The following is a 22,316-nucleotide window of genomic DNA, read 5'->3' as shown; positions in this document are numbered from 1 at the left end:
CGCCCCGCGGCCGCCCCGCCCCGCGCGGCTTCCGGAGCCGCTGGGAAGTGGGACGGGAGGAAGGCGGCGGCCGGGAGGTGGGCAGCGGCTGGGGCCGGTGGTCCCCGCCGCCTCGCTCCCCGGGAGTGCGCGGGGCAGAGGGGTGGGCTCGGCTCGGCTGCCTCCTTGCACCCAGGCCCATCCGCCGGGGGCTCTCCCGGCCTTTCCTCGATGCGGGCCCCGAGCCGCTGCAAATTCTGCTGTGCTGTCGCGGACCTCGCCCGGCCCGGCTCGGCTCGGCTCGGCTCGGCGAGCGCTGGGGTCGGGGCACGGCCGGGGCTCGGGCGGGGCCCTTGGGGAGGGTCTGCGGAGGGCCGCCAGCCGGGCTGGGGCTGCTTCCCCCTTCCCCAGATATCCTCTAGTCTCGGGCGGGTGTTCCAGGGCTGGCTGGCTGCTCTTGGGAGGGAAAGCGACAGCCTTCGAGCTGGTTAATCGCGACATGCCGGGGAAAAGCACCAACAGCATCGTTTCCCCCTGCTGTGTGTGTGCCTCTCGCGGCTGCAAGCCAGCAAGGAACCCTCGCTCCGTGCTTTGTCGGGGAACGCTTCCTGATGCCTTCTACCGTGTAAATGGCAGGAGGCCGGAGCGAGGGAGAGAACAGTGTGGGAGATTCGTCATCGGCCGTGGGCTTCGTGAACATTCTGTTTGGTTGTGCTGCAGATCTGCAACATGGAAAAGCAACTGCTTGAATCCTCAGAGGAGCGCACGTTTCAGTACCAGGATTCTCTGCCTTCCCTGCCAGTACCTCCTCTTGATGAATCTTTGAGTAAATATCTTGATGCAGGTAATGACTTAATGTTGTAATGGTAGCGTGTCATGTGCTGTTGTAACCAGGCTAATCTGAAGATGTTTGCTAAGTGATTGTAGAGACAGCTTGTACTGTAATTGGGGCGTGGAATACAGACAAGCTTAGAGTGCCAAAGGGTCTCTTCCTGGCTCAAAACTGCAAATTAAGTGCTCAGAGAAACTTGAGTAAAAGTTTCTTATTTATCTCTAATTACCTTTCTTCAAGGGAATTTGGTACTTGAGTAACTTTTTGGTTTGAGAGTGGATTTTTTTTTTTTCACTTTTTTTTTCTTCTCCAAAAAAAAGGTGGTCTGGTGAAAGATACTTCACTTAAAATTATTGGTTTGCCTAACTGCGTGTTTATAACTGTGTTTGCCCAGAATCTTTTTTAAAAAAATAAGTTATTTAAAACTTTTAATACTTAATATTTGTGAGAAAGAACACTTACTAACTGTACAGTAGTAGGCAAAAGCAGTGGTGAGCATTTTTTACATAATTTAGCTTGGATACTTTCTGCATGTTGACTAATCTAAAGAACATCGCAGAAAAGTTTGGAAAATAACATCAGTGCAGGTGTAGCTAGTTTTGTTTATAAAGAAAAAATGACTGGTTAGTTCTTTAATATGTATTTGGAACAGCAAAAATGCAATATGAAGTATCTTGAGACTACCTTTCTCTATTTCTTCAATAATTTTCAGAACTCTGAGACATGGAGTTTTTTCTAGAACATCTACTTGTATCTTACCATCTTACAGGTTTTACACAAATGCTAACAAAGTAAGACTTGGAGTTCTCTCCTTGGCAGAAGCATACTACACCAAATTTTCCCTTTCCCAAAATAGAATTCCTGAAGTTTACTCTTCAGTTCAAATTTATTATGAGTACTGGAAATAGCTTGCTTTGGTGTTCTTTACACAATTGTTTTTTGATGCAGAATGTTGAAGTAGTGGGTTTTGAGCAAAAGTGTTGTGTGTGTATGGGTGTCTGAAATAATGCAGTCTTTTTGCTGTAATGCAGATTAACTAAACTTGTGCTGCAAGAGTAGAACCTGCAATAACAAAATTGCTGTTTAGTTTTGTAAACCCATGTGTCTCTCCAGGTTAATAAATAACTGTCATGGAGTGAGAAAATCTGACAGTGAATTTGTTTGTTCTTGTGTTCTGATTCTGATCTGTTTTCATAAATAACATGTCCCTTTCTTTTGTCATGCTGAAGTTAGTTGCTGTTCCATTTTTCTATCATTTTAATCGCTGTTGCTCTTCTTTAGTCTCACTGGTGGTGGAGAAAAGTTAACCCAGCATTTGCCAGTCTTCCCTTGTACAAATATATTAAAGCCAAAAGGTGCAGGGCACAGTTCTAGACTTAGCTCTGTGAATTTCATTGCTTAAGCTTGTCATTTTAGTCTATAAATGTGAGTGAAGGAAAGGAGATGCTTCAGAAGAACAATTGAGACCTTCCAAATGATTCTTCATAGAGGCTTTAAATTAGTTCTGGGAAACCTTCTTTGATTGTTTGGAGGAGGACTCCAGGCAGTTGACATTAGTCAGGGTGCCTGCTGGTAAAGCAGTTGTCTGTTTAGAGCCAGAATCTAACTAGAAAAGCTGGACAAAGTATGTGTCAGAGTATGCTTTATTTAAGGTTACTCCTTTTAAGGAGTAACCCTGTTTTTAAAGTAAGCCTTGAGCACAAAAGTGGCCATAGCCATGTTACTTAGCCTTCCAGCCCAGAGCCTGAGATTCAGAAAAATAGACTCAACATGAAAGTATGAAAACTCAAGCTTCCAGCTTCCCAGAGGGTTCCTTAACTATGCAACTGAAGGTGTCATTTATGGGATACTTCTTGTTCATGGGCAGAGCTGATCTCTGAATGAGAAAGACAAGATCTGTGGGCTGAAGAAATGCAAGAGAAGTTTCACTGAACTCTGGTGAGAAAGAGGCCAAGTTCTGCTCTTTAACGGTGCTGCTTCTACATGTGCTTAAATAGTTTTTAAATGGAAAGAGACCCTGTAGTCATAGAATCATGTAGATCGGGAAGAGTTCATCTAGACCAAATTTCTGCTCAAAGCTGGTCCAACTACAGCATGTTGCTCAGGCCCTGCTTACCCAGGTTTTGTTTACTTACAAGGGTGGAGACTATTTCATTGTAACTGTTCTGGTGTCTGATCACTCTCACGATTTTGGGAGGGAAAGAAAAACAACAACAACAACAACAACAACAAAACAGCAATGACCAAAAGACCCCAAAAATTTCACACTTTCCATGTGAGAAATTTTCTGTATTCCACCTTTATTCTATTTTCTCTTATCCTAATTCTTTCCATCTCTGAGAGGAACTGTGCTTCACTAGAACTTCCCATTCAGTTGTAGAGGGCAGCCAGGTCTTTCTTTGCATTCTCTTCATAAGCTCAACAAACAGTTCTCAGCATCATCTCTGTTGGGCATTCCAGTCCCCTTGCAATCTTAGTCACCCCTTTAATGGTTCAACTAAATTAATGACAGATCTTTTCCAGCCTAAATGATGCTATTAATTGAGACCAGAACCAAATAATTTTGCTTGAGTTTCATTTTCTGTTTGAATATTGCTCTGTAATGACTTTGTACCTGAATAACTGAGGGTAAGCATCCTCTTTTTCAGTAGTGTTTGATAATAAGGTCATTTTCTGGGAAACCTGAGTATTGGACTACACTCAGTCAGGGAAGGCTTTCAACTTCAGGATGAAAACTGTAATCTGAAAAAGGGTAAAGCTGAATGGCACTGTTGCTGTTATTTATTTTTTCATTTGTGTTCACAGCTGATGGTGTGCAATTCAAGCTGCATCTAGATGAGGTCTAGATGTGTAGGCACTATGTGAATATCCACAGCTGATCACCTGTGGTGGAGGTGTAAGGGGAATGTTGGTACCTTTCCAGTTGTGATGGTGTTGTAGTGGAATTTTTGGAGGTCCCAATGCAATTTAAACACGAGCATTGTATGGTAATACTTGAAAGTAGATGTTCTATCTTGCTGCCTAAGGTTGTCAGAATGTGTTTAAAACCACATTTGTAGGTAATATTTGGCCCTCACTTTCCATGTTTATCCTGTGGAATAGAAAAAATGTCACTAATATTTGCATTATTGTCGTGGAATACCATACCATACAAGGAGACAAGGATGTATCTGAAAATGGATCCTTATCTTTCACTTTAGGACAAGTAGTGGAAAATACTGAAATGCCTTGTATAATTAGGATTAAAATGAAATTATTTTGAAGAGGGGTGACGATGAATTACCCTTGATAGAAGAGGATCAGCACTGAACAGATTGGACATAAAAAATTATGTGGGTCCTGTTGAGATGTGCCCATGAGTGCTGAGGGAGCTGGTCTTTGTCTTTGGGAGGCCACTTCTGCTAATATTTGACAGATCATGATTACTGGTGAAGGTTCCTTGAGCAGATGTTACTGTTGTCTTCAGGAAGGACAAGACTGATCAATCTTGCTTTAATTCCTGGGAATCCCTGGCAAATAATAATGAAAACCATTTCTGAGCACATGAAGGATAAGAAGGTGATTTGGAATAGGCAGCATAGGTTTCTGAAGAGGAAATTTTGCTTGACCAACATGGTAGCCTTTTATGATGAGGTGACTGTCTTTCTGGATGAAGGAAGAAGAGTGAATATTGTTTATATCAACTTCAGTAAGGCTTCTGGCATATCAAAAGCTTTTAAAAAAATCTTCATAGGTGAACTAATAAAGTTTACCTATGATAATAAAGTTCACTAAGTAGAAGACAGTCAGATGGGCTGGAAACTCTATCATCTGCTAGTCTCAAAGGTCTGATCAGCAACACATGTGCCATTTGTAGGCCGGTCTCTGGTGGTGTACATGGGGGTCCAGTAATTTTTTATATGGTCAGTGGTGATGAAGGGACATGCATGATGGGACAGACTCTGAGTTTGGGAGCTTCCAAAGCTGGAAGGAGTAGCTAATACATCAGATGGTTGTTATGCCATCAGAGGGAACTTGATAGGCTGGAAGAACAGGCTAACAGGAGCCTTTTGAAGCTCAAGAAACACAGGGAAATGCCAAGTCATTCACCCAGGAGAAGATAACTTGCCACAGCAGCACAAGCTGGGGCCTAGTGTCTGGATGCAGAAGAGCCCCTGGGGTCTGGTAGACATGAAGTTGAGCATGAACCAGCATGTGGCCTTGCAGCAAGGCACATCAGTGGTGTCCAGGGCTCCCTATAGAAGGAACATTGCCATCAGGTGCAGAGGAGTGATCCTTTGTTTGGTTCAGTGCTGGGAGGACACATCTGCAGTTCTGTGTCTGTTTCTGGGCTCCCTGTGCAAGATAGGGACATACAGAAGTGAGCCCAGAGAGGGGCTGTGACAGTGATTAAGGTCTTGGATTATCTGACATATGGGAAGAGACAGAGAAAACTAGGAATTTTTCAGGTCTTTGCAATATGTGTGATTACTCGTGGAGGAGTAAATAAGATGGAGCCAGACATCATAGTAGCAGTATCCAGTGACACCATAAGAGGTGATGGGCACAAACTGAAATACAAGAAATTCCTTTTAAACATAAGGAAACTCCTCTTACTGCAACAGTGGTCAAGCAGTGAACAGGCTGCTACCAAGGTGACTGTAGAGTCTTCATCCTTACTTAAAACCCAGCACAGTCCTAAGCAACTTGCTGCAACTGACCCTACAGAGATGAAGTGTTGGACAATATGATCCCTAGATTTATGAAGAAGAGAAAAATAGTGGTTGCAGGCAAGCAGGTGTGATTGCAGCAAGACAGAGTTAAGATTTAATACTTAGGTTAACAATGTATTTGATACCTTGCCCTGCTGAAACTCACTCAGATGAGAGATGATGCAGGTATTTGTTTAAATTTTCATAATTGTGTATTCTTTGTTTCTTAGCAGCTATAAGTTGATTACAGGGTTACCAGTAGCAAGGCAAACAAGAAATTAACTAATGATAGTGTCCAGCAGCCTCAAAAATTACTTGGGCCTCATTGTGTAGGCGTTGAATCATCAGAAACACACCTCGCACACAGCTCTCTATTCTGTTTCCCACTGACTTCACAATCTAAGTATAAATATAACAGAAAATACATTATACAGGTGAGTATAGGAAAAAAATGAGATGTGCCTGTATGGAAAATTATGTCAGCAGTGCCCATTACTGACTGTAGATTTCATGGTAAAAAGTCTTTAAGGTGTGTTTAGATAGACTAGCTTTGCAGATGTTTGTGGAGGACTTTGGCCTATAACGCAGATGATCTGAGAGAAATCCAAAAGGATTTAAAAACAGAAAAACTATCTACCAGTAATTGCATTTGCTATCAATCAAAGGTGGGTATAACACAGGGATAGTGAATGAGAATTGATGGGCAAGTTGCTTGTAGACCATGAATGGACTTGAAAATACAGGCAAATAGCTTGTAGTTGGTGCAGTACAGTGGCAGACATGTGTGCTCATTGTGTTAATTTAGAAACAGCTTTCTGGTAAATTTAATTATTTGGAAGAACAAAGAATATTTGATTTAGTTATCTGATAGATATTTCAGGTTTTCAGCAATTACATTAGTCTGCTATAATTTGTATTTATTGAAAAGTATGTATTTATGTTTTATTAGAACATATTTATTTACAGACTTTTGAGAGGTATTTAAAAGGTGTTTTCCCTTCAAATACTTGTTCTAGAAAAATTAATTATCATTCACTCCCTTGCCTGTGAATACCTGAGTCTTGGAATAAATCTTACTATACAGTTGTCTTTAAAATAAAAACATTTTCTTTTTACAGTGAAGCCATTTCTTAATCAAGAAGAATATCAAAGAACCAAGGATATAGTTAAAAATTTTGAAAATGGCGTTGGAAAAGAGTTGCATCAGAAATTACTGGAAAGAGCCAGGATGAGAAGGAATTGGGTGCGTATTTAGATAAGTAAGAAATCATAATTCAGTGTAAAAAATCTTAATTCAGCTTGTGGAAAGTTGGTTACTCAGGATGTAACTCAAAGAATCATTTAGCTTTTTTAAATTTTCAAATCTTCTTTATATCTGCCACTTGACCTGTGGATATGAACTAATTCACTTACATATATGTCATTTGTTTTTTACAAAGCTGAGTGGCTAAGAGACCTCACTGACTAAAATTTAAAGTTACTTACCAGCTTTTGAATGCTTTATCTGTCAGTCTCTCCTTCTGTGACATTTGTCCCTTCTCCCTCCACCCTGAGGGAAAAAAAAACAAAAAAAAAAACCCAAACAACCCCCCCCCAAAAAAAAAAAAAAAACCCAAACAAAAAAACCAACAAAACCAACCCTGGAATTCAGAGTTTTATTTCTTTTTTTTCTTCATAGAAGGAAACTATGTGCTAGTCTTTTAAAGTTGTCTTTTAACAGCAAAAGAGATACAAGCAAGGTCATTACCAAGTGTAATTCATGAAGGCTTTCTAAATCCTAACAGATCCTAAACACTCCAGAGTGGGGATTTTCAGATGGTGGCAAAAAATGTGCATTACAAATGGTCTCTCTCACATACCCTCTCAGCACAAGTCTAGTTTCCTTCTATTCTTCGTGGAGTAGTCTGTGATATTCACAGCAGCCACAACTGACATCTGCAAGAGTTTAAGATGATCAGAATCAGAGAAGAAATACCATAATTTGCAGTTTAATATTCTTAAGCAGCATTGAATTTTATTTCAAGCTTGAAAGCAGAAGAGCTAAATGTGTCATTATCTTCATCAGTTAGTTTTGATCCACTGTCCTGCCTTGTGTTATATAGGACCTACTATTCAGAGTATTAAAGTAAAAAAGTAAAAAGCAGGAAGTTGAACATAATTGTTAAAGAATTAATGAATACCAGTAAGTTCTGATGTTTAACATTTTTCATTTCAGCTGGAGGACTGGTGGCTGAATGTGGCTTATCTTGATCTTCGCATCTCAACACAAATACACTGTAATATGGGAGGCCCTGGTCCCTATATTGAGCACTGCTGGCCACCGAAAGAGGGCACTCAGATAGACAGAGCATGTGTAAATATATGGCACACCCTGAAATACTGGGATCTACTACGAGCGTAAGACTTTTAAAAAAAATTACTGATCCTAAATATTGATGGTCTGTGTATCCTTAATTGCATATGTGTGTTCATGTCCATTGGCATGCATTCTTTGCTGTAATAGCCAGGTTTGTCTTACCTTGATTTAATTCTATAATTTTAATTTCTCTTGCTTAATGTTGCTATGTTTGCTACTACAGAGAGAAGGTTGCCATAGAGAGATCTGGGAATACTGTTCTGGACATGAGCCAATTTAGAATGCTCTTCTGCACTTGCAAAATTCCTGGACTTACCAGAGACTCTCTCGGCAGTTATTTTAAAACAGGTAAACAAATTAAAATTGGGGATTAATATAACCAAATGATTTTTATTAATATGCTAAAGGAGTGGTCAGTTTAACCATAAAATTCTTGCTATCTTGAGCACTAAATCAGCTACTGGTTGTAGAGTTCATATAATGAAGCAAAGAAGGTGTCTCATCTGCAAATGCCCTTTTTGGTCCAATATTTAGTCCTTATCAAATTATAGTAAAACAAAGCTCTGCTTCAAATTGTGTATAACCAGCCTGATGCCTGTAATAGACATGCCAGCACTAAGAATTGATGAAAGACAAGACACACAAATAAATGAAATTTGCTGCTAAATAATGACAGTGACTTGAAGCAATTTCTAACAGTGAAAGTTATGTGTGACTTCTGTTGGCTTTTAAAATGTCTTCAAATTTGCAGAATTGAACATAAAATGTAGGACTTGCTGAGTTTTTTTGTATCTGTCACTTTATCCTCAAGGTTGGATTTTCATTTATTCCTGTTTTTCATTTCAGAGGCTGAAGGTGAATGTCCATCTCACTTGATAGTCCTATGTCGAGGTCGAGTATTTGCATTTGATGCTATGCATGAAGGCAGCATGCTGACTCCTCCAGAGATTTTCAGGTTTTCAAAATGCTTATTTTAAATGAGCTGTCTTATTTAAGCTACATACAAAAGTGGCCTTTTTTTTTTTCTATTCCCTTGACGTTAAAGAATTAGGTGTGAGAGAAGCTACAGCTTCTCCTTTAGCTGAAAGGTTCAGATTTGAGTAAATCCTTGTTCAGTTGGCGGCAATTTCTTTCCGTGTTCTATTGTAATACATCTGTAGAGCATCATACAAAAAGGCCAAAAGAAGATACTTCAGTAGGAAATACCATTTTTTGTGGTTTCTTTCCATGGAATTAGTAGGATTACAGCTATCATAATTCCTTCCAGATACAATCCGCATTGCTACTTAATCATTATCAAAGCTGAAGCACTCTCAAGTGTTGAACTCTCCAGTTACATACAGATGTAGTTTCAGCATAAGTCTCTTGTGACTGATTTGGTATCTATATGCATCTCCTTACTAAAAAAGGGTTGTTAATTTTGCCAGGGAATAACTTAAGCAGCCCTTTGACAACTGCATTATAGTGTACAACAGAAGGCTTGTAAGTAAAATAGGCAAAAACTGGATGGCCAAATTCCTCAGGCAAGACAAACCTAATTAGAGGAGCTAAAAATCACTTTTTAAAAATAGTCTGGTAGTTTAATAGCTAATATTTTAACATGCATTTCTAATTTTTGTTGTTGTACCTGTTAAGTCAAGGTAAGTAAGTAAGAAATAAATGAACACTTGGAATACAGACAAAACCCTCTAAATCTATTGTCTGGGGGAATGGCAGGTTGGATTTGGTTTGGTGGTGCTTTTTTTTTGTTTGGCTTTATTTTTTTAAGGTCATCATGGGTGTCTCATATTTTTGATACTATATAAGTAATGATCAATAGTTGTATTGAATAGGAAAGACTGCCAGAACAAAGAACAAACCAGATTAGGTGCCTGTAATTTATGGAGTTCCTTTAATATGGAGAACTGAATTTGCAAACTAAAACTTACCCCTCTGTTAATTATTTTTCTAAAGGAAGAGTTAGGAAGAAAATTGCTGTTGTATAGTTCAGAATCTACATTCAGGGTGTACTGTAGTAAGTGATCTGCTTCAAAGTTTATCTTGAGGGGAAGGTTTGCACTGTATGTGATTAACTGCTGTAGAAGCTGTAAAGCTGCAGTATGGCAGATGTCTGCTGCTCTGAAAAGTGTCAACCTGCACTGTTGAAGTCTTAAATCTAGTTTTAAATTAAGCATGTAACAATGTTTTAGCACTGCAATTTTTTCTGTGTAGTTGTACTGGGCTTGTAGGTGCTGAATGACTGAAACCTGAGCAGGTCTTCAATTGTCCTTAGAATCTAGGGAAGCTGATTCATGCTTCCTGAAAATTCACACTACCTTGTGAATGTTGAACCAAAATTCCAGCTTTGCAGAAATGGGAGAGAGAGACGCAAGGTGTCATTTACCTTCTCTCCATCTGTTGTTAACTTCAGTTTTTGAAATCTTCTTAAAGGCAACTTACATATATACAGAAGAGATGCTACAGTGAACCAGATGGACCAGGACTGGCAGCCCTAACAAGCAATGAAAGGACCAAATGGGCAGAGGTAGAAATACTTCAGCAGCTGGTTCCTGGGAAAAGCATTGTGATAACTGGAAAAACATTATTTCAGTTACCTTTGTCTTTTATGCCTTCTAGTTACGGGAATATTTGATTCATCTTGATCCAAAGAACTTAACTCTTCTGGAAAAAATTCAGAGAAGTTTATTTGTGGTTGGCCTTGATGATTGTAGCCCTCATGCAACTCCTGAGGACTACTCTGAGGTAGTTAAGAATTTTGATTCATATCTGATCATCTTTACGTAAAAATTTCTCCTGCATATATACAGAAGTAGCACCTCTTGCTCTTTTAGAACAGTAAAAATGAAGCAGATAAATATGTAAAAAATGTGCTTTTTTGATCCATAGGAAAACTTAAATAGTTTTAATTGTTAGGCCATTGGAAGTGGGAATGGCTGAAATCTACATTCATAACATTTTAGCCCTCTATATTTCAGGGTCATCAAAAGCATAGTCACTAACTTTTTATCACACTTCTAATTAATAACGTGGCCCGATAATCATCTTCATCTTAAACTGGATGAAAATGTCATCTGTCAGGGAGGTCTTGCCCTCTTAATGTAGACTAGGTTTAGCTTACAAAGACTGGCAGTGTTCTTGGTGTTTTTTAGACTTCACAGTATGTTTCTTCTGCTTTAGCTTACAAGGCTGGGGCTAACAGGTGATCCGACTGTGCGCTGGGGAGATAAATCCTACAATAGCATATTCTTTTCCAATGGAACCTGTAGTGCATTCTGTGATGTAAGTTAATTTTTTTCCATCTTTTGAGTATTTATTTACTGAATTTTCCCCTTCAGAGTATTAAGTGCTTAATGTATTACTCTTTAGTGTAGCCTTGTTTACCTGGCACCTGGTTTAGTAAGTTTCCAAAAGCAGTCTGCTTTCTAATGTTCTTTGCTCTCTCATGGTGTTTGCCATTACACCATACTTGAATTAACAACAGGATCTGAAGTCATAATCTTATTTCTGAAAGTATTTAATGAGGAGTTCCAAAGGAAAATCATTACAACACACAAGTAGGCTCTAAAGTAACTCTTTGTTTGATGTATCCATTTGAATAGCTATGTTTTTTTAAACTGTGTTATTTTAAACTCATTATTACATGGCCAGCACAGCTAATATTTTTCCTTAAATCTACCTTTTCATGGCAGTAGTACATTGTACCTCCCTGTCCAGCTGCAAAGCAGTTAAAACAGTGGGTGGACTTAAAATACTTCGTATTTATTGCAGAACTATAAAACAAGTCCAACACTGTGCAGTAAAGCTGTTGATCGACAGGAAAAAGAGCAGAATAGGGGAAAAAAGCAGACGAGTTTGATTTTCTTGCTGTTATGCAAAGAAATGTAATATCTTTTCTTATCTGATTCTAGCATTCTCCTTTTGATGCCATGGCTTTAATTACCATGTTATCTTATGCTGAAATGAAGATTATTGAAAATGAGGGAAAATGGAAGGTATCTAGCTTTTATAAACTTTCAAGCTTATTAGTTAATATGTCTTTTCTTATAGATAACATTTTATGGTTTTGCATCTTTTTTTCTGTCTTCATCTTCCCAGGGATCAGATAATGTGAGGGATATTCCATGGCCGGAGGAACTCGTATTCACAGTGGATTCAAAAATTATGAATGAAATCAGATGTACTAAAGAATTGTATTACAAGAAGGTGAAATTTACTCTTCGTTCTCTTAGTTGCTACTGCTAACTATTTTTTTTCATTCTATTTACATGTTTTTAGTTGGTCTTTTTTTCATGCTGGAGAACAGGAATGACTATGTTCCTGATTAATTGATGAATTTAACACCATGGTTAAATTTATTACATCGTGGTTTATATTGAGTGTGTTTTATCTGCAGTGGACCAAGTTGTGATATTTCATGACTTCTGTTGTTTTTCCTCCTTTGGTATGACAGGTATCTGACTTGCAGCTGGTATCTTACGCCTTCACATCCTTTGGCAAAGCATTGATTAGAAAGAGGAAACTTCATCCTGATACATTTGTGCAGCTTGCCCTTCAGCTTGCTTATTACAAATGCCATGGGCGGTAAGAAAATACCAGATTAAGAATAAAAAACTAGTTTCTTGAGTAGAGGTGTGCAGTGGCTTTGCAATGTTAGTATGAAATTTTCCATGGGGATGTAAGACTGAATAGCTAAGGGGTTTTTGCAGTAACAGTTCCATAGACCATACTCGCTTCAGAAGAATTGTGTTCCAATAGATATGCATATTATGGAGTGGATGGTAGAACACAATCTGTAAAAACTTGAACTTGGGCCATACAAAGGAAACACATGGGTGAACATGAAATGCAGAGTGGGTCGGGATTCTCTAATGTCAAATAGTTGCTCAAATGTAGAAGAGAGTTTTGTCTGTAGCATGTGACAGCCACCAGTAAAATGTTAAGTCTTCTAAGCCTGTAAAAGGCCTCACAAACTTCAGTGTCTTACTTTCTTTAGCAATATTGGGTGTGAAGGTTTGGGCAGAATAATAGAGATGAAGATAGTGACCCTTCAAGTGCCTACCTCTGCATTTTTGGATGTGACATTTAATTTTGTATTATTGATTAAAAGGTATCATTCTTCTTGTTATCGGCATTCCCAAATTTCTGTTTGCTAACTAGCATTCATTATGGCTTGTGTAAGTCATTACTGACCAGCAGAGTTTTGCTTGCTTCAGAAGGAGGAGTGTTTCATCATAGCTGTGTGATGTTTTGTCACTGGTGAGGTGTAGCTCAACAAAGGTTGGTTTGCTGAACATGAGGACATTAATTATCTGACTAAAATAGCCTTGGTCTGTTGTAAGCATGCAAGTATATTTCATGCAGGTCGTATATTAAGTGGTAGTTAACATGGAGTTGCTCCATGTAAAAGCTGGATGGCTGTCAGAGAAGACTTTGACCTTTCCCTCATGTTGCTTTTTTCAAATGTTTCTCTTAATTTATAAGGGTTTAGATAGTGTAGGTGGAAGTACATGGTGAAATTGAAACTTGTGTAATTTCAGCTGTTTTTTGCTAGAGGCTAGTAGATCTGTAGTCTGCAGAAAATATCCATAGCAATGCAATATTTTCAAGGTATGAATATAGTACTTTTTTCAGTCATCTGTCCCATCAAACCACATAGAGTTGCTTTATGGCTCTTTTTCAGAATTATAACTTATAGAAAATTAATGGGTTTTTGGTATTTTTAACTGAGCTTGACGTGCAAGATCTTTTGCAGGACTTCTTTAGCCCTTGAGATAGCATATAGTTTTATTAAGTTAATGAGACACTCTTCCCTAATGTTTGTTCATAGTCCAGGCTGCTGTTACGAAACTGCCATGACCAGGCGTTTCTATCACGGCCGCACAGAGACCATAAGACCGTGTACTGTGGAAGCTGTGGAATGGTGCAAGTCCATGTTGGATCCTTCTGACAGTGTAAATACTGAAATCCTACTTTAATTACTGTGTATTTAGAAAGCCTGTCATCTGAACCACTTCAGACTTGTTTTTTTGTTGTCTCATTGATGGGAGTTGTCTTTCCAGGGAGACAAATTTTAAATGTTGGGTTGCTTTAACTCTGATTCTGGTCATTGTGACTGAAATGTGTTGTTATGTGTGGTTTTGTGTGCTATTTACCTTTTGGTTTCAAGAACGTAACTGTCTCAAATTACATTCACACTGATTTATTTCACACCTCAAAAAGTTCCTGGGTTGGAGCCAAAGTATTGTGCTGTGCAGTTGTTCTATTTAATTTTTAAGTGGAATCGGGAATGTTTATCTAACAGTTGCATCTGAGAGCAAGACTGAAAGGTGTTTGTGTCCTAGTGGTAACAGGGGTATATTCCTGAGTTTGCCTCTGAGTAGCTGAACTGGAGACCTTTTCCCAGCAACTACCCTCTGGTGCTTGGCCGGCAAAGCGGGTCATGCCTTGCTTGCCAAGCAAGGGCTCTGCTAAAGCTCTTTCTCTTGCCCTCACTGCACATTTCTCAAAGCCTGAGAAATTAAGCAAGGAGAAGATTTTTGAGACAAAGGGCAACACATCTTTAGCAAAATCAAAATCTATATTATAATGCATCTGAAAAGCATAGAGGAAGACAGCTGTCAGAAAGCATGTGTGATTAATAATTCTGGCCTTTAAGAGCACGTTTTCCTAGTCTTCACTGGCTTCTTTTGGCATGTGCTGCAGTTTTAAAACTCAGTTTTCTGGCCATCTTCCAAATCTGCTTGCCTATTCCAAGCATGGATTCCTGTTATTTCCCTGCTCCTCAGTTACCTTCTAACCAATTATCAGGCTTCTGTGGCTACTACTAGTACTAGTGTGTAACTTTCTGTGTACACTAACTGTAGTATTTTTCTCTTTGTAATGTTAAATAGCATCTACAAATATCTCCCTATTATTGTTCTGTTGATTTTTTTTTTTTTAATACTAACTCCTGGAGCTTAAAAAAATTTGTTCAATAGTATTGAAATTAACATGCTTAAAAGTCTGCATTTATGTAATTTTTAATACCTTAAATTCAGATGCTTTGAAATAATCCTTTTGTCTTAAATTTTCTTTTGCCCTTTGTCTTCTTGATAGCTTGATTTTTATCCAAATTGAGTGGCTTCTGTCCTTGTTTCACATTCTCTGCTGCAGCCTCTTGTGTGATGAATGAAAGGATAAACAGTCCTTCTTAAGTAGTCAAGGAGCTATCAAGATCTAAGGTCTTGGAAGTGAAGATCTTGAGCATCTGGGACTGTTTCTTAAGGCGTCCTTTACAAGAACCATGTTATTTGTATTCTCCCTGACTTTAATATACAAGTTTTAATATAAACTTGGAAAAACCATAAGGTTGGTCAGAATTGGCAATCAGCAGAGAGAATTTGGGAATGTACCTAGTAGGAGCTAATGTCCTTCTGAATAAATTATATAGTAGAAGGTTTTTGGATTTCCATTGTTTTAGATTATTTGGGAAAGAGTATGAGGTTTAGAATACTGTTCAGTTCAAAAGTGATCTTAGTAAAAGAACAGAGATACAGGAAATAAGCAAGCACATTTTCCTGAAAAGGGAATTTGGGTTTGGGAGAAAGGGTTTGTGAGAGGTTCTTATGTACCTTTCAAGTTCCTCCATTTTCATCTATCTAAAATTGTAAGAAACTATGAGGGGAAAACCTGCTGATCTGTGATTGCTGATGTGTTACTCATTTGGATTGATTTTTCTTTTTCTCTCATTTTATTTTTATTTTAATCTTGCCCTATTTCACAGAACTATCAACGGCTACAGCTGATGCATAAGGCATTTGCAAAGCACAATAAAATGAGGAAAGAATGTGAAAATGGAAAAGGTACTCTGGGATCAAAATTTTTGTGTCTTTTTCATGTGGGTGAAAAGGGAATACCTTTGTATGCTAGTACATTTCCTCTATCTCCTTATTTTCAACCTGAATAAAAACTACCCCTTAACATTTTATACTTTAATTTTGAGGAGAAGAACTAAAACCTGCTCCTTGCATCCATCCTTGTACTCCAAAAATATGTTCACTTGGAATATTTATTCAGTTTTTCTTCCCAGCTAATCATTACTTTGGAATACCTTCCAATCAAATATGCTTTTGGCTGAAAAGTGAAAAAGGTATCTTTAGGATGTAGGAGAGATTAGGGTGAGATTCTAACCCAGCTGTGTTAGTGCTCTATGCTATTCTGTGAATAAGAAAGAGTAGCTGGGAAATGAACCTGATGAACATACACTCTCTCCAGCCCGTTATCACAATTCAGAGCAGTCGTGGCCCTGAAAGCCATTTCGCTGTGTTGACATAATTGCCCATGGGCCTCTTCCACTGTGAGGAGTTCTTCCTCCCAGTCTGAAGTGGGAGTTTTCTTGGGTTTTGTTTTCCACAGGAACTGTGCTGCATCTCTGTTAGTGAAGTAATTTGCTTTTGAGCTCAGCGCTGCAAGTTGAAAGTGTTGAAGACCTCTTAGATCAAATATGTGGGAAATGTTTTTGGATGCTACAATATGATGCTGTTGTTTTTCTCTCGTTAAGCTGCTATTTGCGCTGCCAGCTGTCCAGACCAGAAGAAGCAGTAAAACTGGGAATGCTGCTGTTAATGATTCAGTATTTGCATTTATTTGACAGGCTTTGATCGTCATCTTCTGGGTCTCCTGCTCATAGCACAGGAGCAAGGACTGCCAGTGCCAGAACTGTATGGGGATAAGGCCTTCACAGCCAGGTAATTCATATTCTTGTCCCATGGGAAGTTGTATCCCTTGATACCAAGGCCTTTGCTACACTGGCCTTATGTGTGCTGATGTCTTGATCTCTACAACAGAATCACTCTTTCGTAAAACTCACTTTGGTTTAAATTGCTCTCAAAAGTGTTGCTTTTGTTTTGTGTTCTTTCACAGTGGAGGAGGTGGGAATTTTGTCCTTTCAACTAGTCTGACTGGCTACACTAGGTTTAGTGGACATGCACTCCCTATGGTACAACATGGCTATGGCTTTTTTTATTCAATTAGAGATGACAGGTAAGGATATAATTTCATTTTGAAGATGGCTCTGCATTTGTCACAGAGGAAAAGGCTAGAATGGGGAAAGGAAAATACCAAAGAAATACGACTGAATGTATCAGAAGAGATTGAGAAGTGAGGTACATAAGAATGGAGGCATTGGCATTCTGGGAAAGCACATGTGGGAGGAAGAACGAATGGTGGAGGGCAAGTGAGCACCAAGATACTGACACTAAGCAGAAATAAAGAGTAGGGAAGATGAAAGAAGGGAGCAACAAAAGGACTTTAAAATAGGTTAACTTTAAAATAGGCTATCATTTTAGAGATAATTTTGTAACATGTAAAAGTGTTTTTTGGCTGAGCTAGAGCAGATAAGAGGACAGGTGAGCATGCTGTCCATCATTCTTGGCCGTGACACACATCTTGAGTGGCTAAAGCATTTGGCTTCACTTCTCCAAAAATCACATGATTTGAAAAAATCCAACTTTGGCCTAACTGGTCTTATGGACAAAAATTACTGCTGTTTTATGAAATCCAAAACCACTTTGATTAGAATGTGTAGAGATAAATTGCTACTTTAGGTATAATTCAAATGACGTCCTCCTAAAGCTAGACAGGAGTTGTGTGCACATTCAAATCAGTTTGAGAATACAAGCCGTTAATACTTTGATCTATGGATCTCTTTAAATAAATAGATCTAGATCAAGATGTACCTTTTATTAGATAAATAGAAAAGAAGTACCTAAAACCATAAACTAACTGCAGAAAAAGAAGAAATATAATTCACAGCATTTTCAAATATAAGCAGAAAAGTTGTGTCACTGTATATGTAGTAACAGGTATTTAAATCAAAACATCTGATTTCAAGATCTGTCAACATTATTGCTTACTGAAGGCACTAAGGATCTGAGTCCTCTTTCAGTGTTGAGACAGTATGTTTATGTAACAGTTTTTACTTCAGAATTTATGTCAACAATTCCACATTTCGGGACAATTCATGTAACTTTATCCTAGACTTTGACAATTAAGCACAGTGACTCCACTGTTTTCTATATTGGTAGGATCGTTACTAGCTGTTCTTCTTGGAAATCCTGTCCAGAGACTGATGCAGAAGTGCTGTGCAAAACTCTGTTCCAGTGTTTCCATGATGTGCTGCAGTTAACACTTACAGCTCAGCTGTAAGCTTGATAATAATGTAAGAGGCTTTGCAATCTCACGAGTTGTTTGTAGTACTTAAAAATGAAATGCTACTCAAGAGTACTGTTAAATTCAAGACATTTAATGATCTATGTGACATGTATCTATTTTTGAGAGATTTACTGTAGTAACAGTACCCATTTAAGAATAATGTAGCCATTTGCAACAGCAATGCAAGCAGTAGTACCTTATCTGTGTAGAACTCTGCAATATTAAAATATGCCACAACAATGCAAACATACTTAGGAATGGGATGTTGTAGTGGAAAACTGATGGGAGACCTGTATTTATAACCTTAGTAGTCACATGTAGAATAGTTTGTAGTCTACTGATAGTTTTTAGTTGAGCACTTATCTGTGTACTTAAAAGTAACCACACTATCCTTTTATGTGATTATGCTTCCTATTCAGAGTGGTTAATGAAACAGAATGCCTCTATCAGGATATGTGGTATTTTATAAATTACCTTTCATTTTTTGCTATCAGGATAATACCAAATAAATGTTATATCCATGAATGGGGATGTTCCCACTACATTTTTAGTATGAGAACACTACAGTTTGAAGTATTTTGAAAAAGAATCGCTCAATAATAAAGACAAAAAGCAGCATGAGTTCTGAATTTTTCAGTTTTCATCTCTAGTGAACTGTGAATATCTGCTGCTTTACACTAATAATGCACAATAAAAGTAAGCACTGAATACAGTTTGATACAATTCTCAGGATTTTAATACTTGATTTCTCTGAGCAACTTTGTATTTTCCTGTGATAGAAATAAAATTTTCTAAACATCAACCTTGTCTTAATTAATTTATGGCTGGACTGTTTAATGTAGTGTAGCAACATTGTGAGAGAAAGATGATCTTGGTGACAGATGAATTTGAAACAGATTCTAAAGTACCCATTGTTTTTTGTCTAGCTTTTAATGTTTCAGAGAGATCATATATTTATTTATCAAATTATTTATTTTACAGAAACAACTCAATTTTCAGCTAACATGGAACCAGTTTCTTTGCCTTCTGAAAGCTCTGTTGCATATTTTTTGTCCGCAGTAACAAGAACACTTCCCCTTTTGATTTACTTTTTCAATGCCTGACACTTCTCTGCAGGCCAGGGTGCATTACACTATGTCTTGTTGCCTCAAAAAGTGGTCTCCTCATTTCAGCCTTTGTTTTCCTTGCCTTTACTGAGTTGCCTGTACATCTTGTCTCAATTACATCTGACTACCATTTAGTGTTTAATAGTTTGAGATTTTCCAAAACTCACATAGAGAAAGAATCTATCCCTGTTCTGCAATGCTTATAATAACCCAGCCTCTTTCTCAGAGGTAAATGACCTTCTGAAATCTCATGGGCAGTGAAGCCTGTGTCTTTATGATGCTGTGATTTCTGTGAGATAGATTAGGATTTTGGATCAAGCTATGTGTGATTATTTTTATTCTTTATTTTAATAAGTTCTGTCTGATAGTTACAACCTTTCACCCCTCAGCTGGGTTAGTAAACTTGGTTGCAGTTGTGATAAGGACATTTTGCTTTGAACATTCATTCAAACCAGCCTGAAATCTGATGAAGGGTGTAATTTTGCATTTATTTGCATATATTTTCCATACACCTACTCATGCCTTTCTGAGGATTTCTGGGAGCATAGAAATCCTGACAGAAATACAGAAAAAGGACAACTTTTTCAGAAAGTTAATTAATGAGAAAATGGCATTCAAGCACCAGCATAGCCAGAATTTCCTGTTCAGCTACGCAGTCTGAGCCTTGCCTAGAGAAACTGAAGCCAGAAGAGCATTCAGGGAGAAAAAATTTAAATTCTGTGAGTTGTTAGAGCTGCTTGTTGCATTCTGTGGATGCATGAATTCATTAATGTGGTATTGATTTCCTTGTTGTGTAAAGCATTTAATCTCCAGTGCATCTGCCCTAAAGCCTCCCCATTTCTGTGCTCTTCTCCATGAGCACAGATGCTTTGTGCTGCAGTGCTGATCTCAGTGCCTGGAGCTCTCCACCCAGTCCTTTCAGTTTGGCAAGTCAGTGAGACTTTTTCAAGACTGCTTTGTACTCTTTAATTCGAGGAACTATGAATTTTGTTTTGGTGGAATTAGTTACGGGTTTTTAGGAAACTATTTATGTAATTGTACCAAACCCACAGGTATTGAAACATCCTTATCAGTCTTTATCTAAAAGACTGAACCTGCTGTGGTGCTGCACTTCAGCAGCTGGTCCTTCCCACTCATGCATTTCATGTCCCACTTTGAACATTGACCAGAAGAGTAGGTGCCTTTTTCAGTCCAGAGTTGCTGCTGATTCTCTTGCTCTATGACCTTGCACTCTGAACCACAGCAATCTTGTCTGCATTTTGGATGGTGGAGAGGTGGTGAACTATCAGGATGCATATGTGACCTTTACTGTCTTTGACAGCTCCTGACAGTCTGCACAACGGAAAAAACAAAAGGTGAATTAAAAACTAGTATAGCAGCTGTTCCCACCTGTGATGCCTCTAGTCTGTTATCTGTGATAGAACAATGACAGAGCTTCTATGGCCTTGGAGATGAAACACTTTATCTTGATGACTAGTTCAGGTTCTTGTTTGTACATCTAGGATGAGGGACAGGAGACAGTGCTCACTGTATTTTCATTTGCCCCAGAAATCAGGTCAAACAGACCTTGCCAGGGTCACAGCCTGGCCCTTCTTTTCTGCTGCAAGCAGATCTTAGTTGATTAGTTTTACAAATTGTCCTCAACAAGTTGGCCTGGCTCATTTGACAAGTCATGCTCTTTCTGGCTTACTTTTAGCAACATGGTAAACTGCTCCAAGTTCAGTCCCACTCATTGCAACCCAAATCCCAAATAATTCCAACCTAATCCATCAAAGAGTTCCATATAATCAAATAACATGCTGGATAATTTTGTATTTCAGTTTTAAGCACTAAGAAAGCATGTACTTGGTTGGTATACACACTTAACACCCACTCAGGACCTCAGTTTATTGGTGTTTATGTTCATTTTTAAAAATAATATTTCAATACCTTGTTTAAGAAGCATTCTGTAGCTTGTATGATGCTTGCATACTTTGTCCAGATATAAGCTATTTTTCTTTTTGTTATTCAAAGTAACAACAATGCAAGTACTTTCCATGGCTGCTGAAGCAGTCTGTGTCTGGGAGCAGATATTCATCAACAGAAAAGCAATTATGGATACAACAGAAAAACAATAATGGATATTTTTTGACATAATCCAATGGGTAACTGCAGTAGAAGTGTGTCTACGTCCTGTTGAGAGTGTAGTCATGACACTTGTAAATATGTTGCTATTAAATATATCCAATTAGACTGAATTACAGCATTGAAGGCACCACACATTGTAGCAATGAGAGTTTATTTTCCATGGGTCTTGTGTAAGCTGTCATGAGGATAATGCCATGGGGCTGTCAGTGCTCTGGGATACACTGAACAAGCCCACATCACCTGCAAAGGCTTTTGGAACTGCAAGGTAAACACACGTCCTACATTGTCAAAAGCAACCAGTGATTTGGAGCTTGCCCATAAATTGTCTTTCACAAGATATATTCTCAGCATGTTTTGGAAAACAGGAGTTTTTCCAAACTCCTAAAGGAGAAATTCCAAACCCAGTGCCATTTAAAATACCTAAAGAGAACCACTGTTCATTCCTAAAAATGTAGACACATTTCTGTGGCTCATACAGCAGTTTGGCATCTAATCCCTATTTATTTTATATCTTTGAAAATCTTCCTTTTTTGCACTGAAGAAAAATAGTAGAAGTTCTCAAAAGGTATTCATTTTTTTAAGGTAGGTACCAAGTCGTAATTGAAAACTAGAGGAAGTTCATGCCTTAATTTTCTTAATGCTCCCAAATATTAAGAGAATTTACTTTCAGCTAATTAATATCACCAGCAAGTCTTACAATAGCAGCAGTTGGTTTAGCTTTGGGCAGGAATCTAGCAAATCAAAACTCAATATGTAAAGCATCTCGGAAATCAGTTTTGCAAAGTATATTCATGAAGCATTAAATTCACTACAGCTTGTAATTTAGTTTCAAAGTACTCATTTTGTGGGAGAAGAAAATTAAAAATTATCCACTGGATATGTGAATATGTCACCAGCTATGTCTAGAAAACCAGTCAGTATGTGGGACTAAAGCTCAGTTCTTTCTCACTTTCTGTCACCTGTGTGACTTGTGCACTGTGGAATCGCAGTGCCTTCACAGAAGCTCCCCATGCTGTCCATACCCTCTGAATTGT

General features: G+C 38.3%; 1 protein-coding gene across 3 annotated transcripts; it reads left to right on the top strand.

Moving 5' to 3' along the window:
* The first annotated feature begins 11 nt into the window (after positions 1 to 11).
* CROT (carnitine O-octanoyltransferase) lies at positions 12 to 18,851 on the top strand. Of its 3 annotated transcripts, none has more exons than XM_021551745.2 (17): positions 12 to 77; positions 700 to 823; positions 6,621 to 6,745; positions 7,718 to 7,899; positions 8,082 to 8,206; positions 8,705 to 8,813; positions 10,289 to 10,382; positions 10,475 to 10,600; positions 11,036 to 11,137; positions 11,767 to 11,850; positions 11,954 to 12,061; positions 12,309 to 12,439; positions 13,686 to 13,809; positions 15,621 to 15,699; positions 16,491 to 16,584; positions 16,760 to 16,879; positions 17,923 to 18,851. In XM_021551745.2, exons 2-17 carry the CDS (start codon positions 709 to 711, stop codon positions 18,041 to 18,043), a joined length of 1,839 nt encoding a protein of 612 aa, XP_021407420.2. In that variant the 5' UTR covers positions 12 to 77; positions 700 to 708; the 3' UTR covers positions 18,044 to 18,851. The 3 variants fall into 3 exon arrangements, with proteins under 3 accessions (XP_021407420.2, XP_021407421.2, XP_077644351.1); XM_021551746.2 differs by having other exon boundaries at positions 44 to 77; positions 616 to 823; XM_077788225.1 differs by lacking the exon at positions 12 to 77 and adding an exon at positions 129 to 300.
* The last annotated feature ends 3,465 nt before the right edge of the window (positions 18,852 to 22,316 follow it).

This window comes from Lonchura striata, chromosome 1 (genome assembly GCF_046129695.1).
Source record: "Lonchura striata isolate bLonStr1 chromosome 1, bLonStr1.mat, whole genome shotgun sequence".
Taxonomy (NCBI): Eukaryota; Metazoa; Chordata; class Aves; order Passeriformes; family Estrildidae; genus Lonchura; species Lonchura striata.
Note: the sequence above shows the minus strand (reverse complement) of the source record. Positions and strands in the feature narration are given on the sequence as shown.

Coding starts and splice junctions, on each gene's coding strand:
- CROT (XM_077788225.1), top strand. CDS start 211: ATGCGGGCCCCGAGCCGCTGCAAATTCTGCTGTGCTGTCGCGGACCTC. Junction 301..699: donor TCGGCTCGGCGAGCGCTGGG/GTCGGGGCACGG, acceptor GTTGTGCTGCAG/ATCTGCAACATGGAAAAGCA. Junction 8,814..10,288: donor ACTCCTCCAGAGATTTTCAG/GTTTTCAAAATG, acceptor ATCTTCTTAAAG/GCAACTTACATATATACAGA.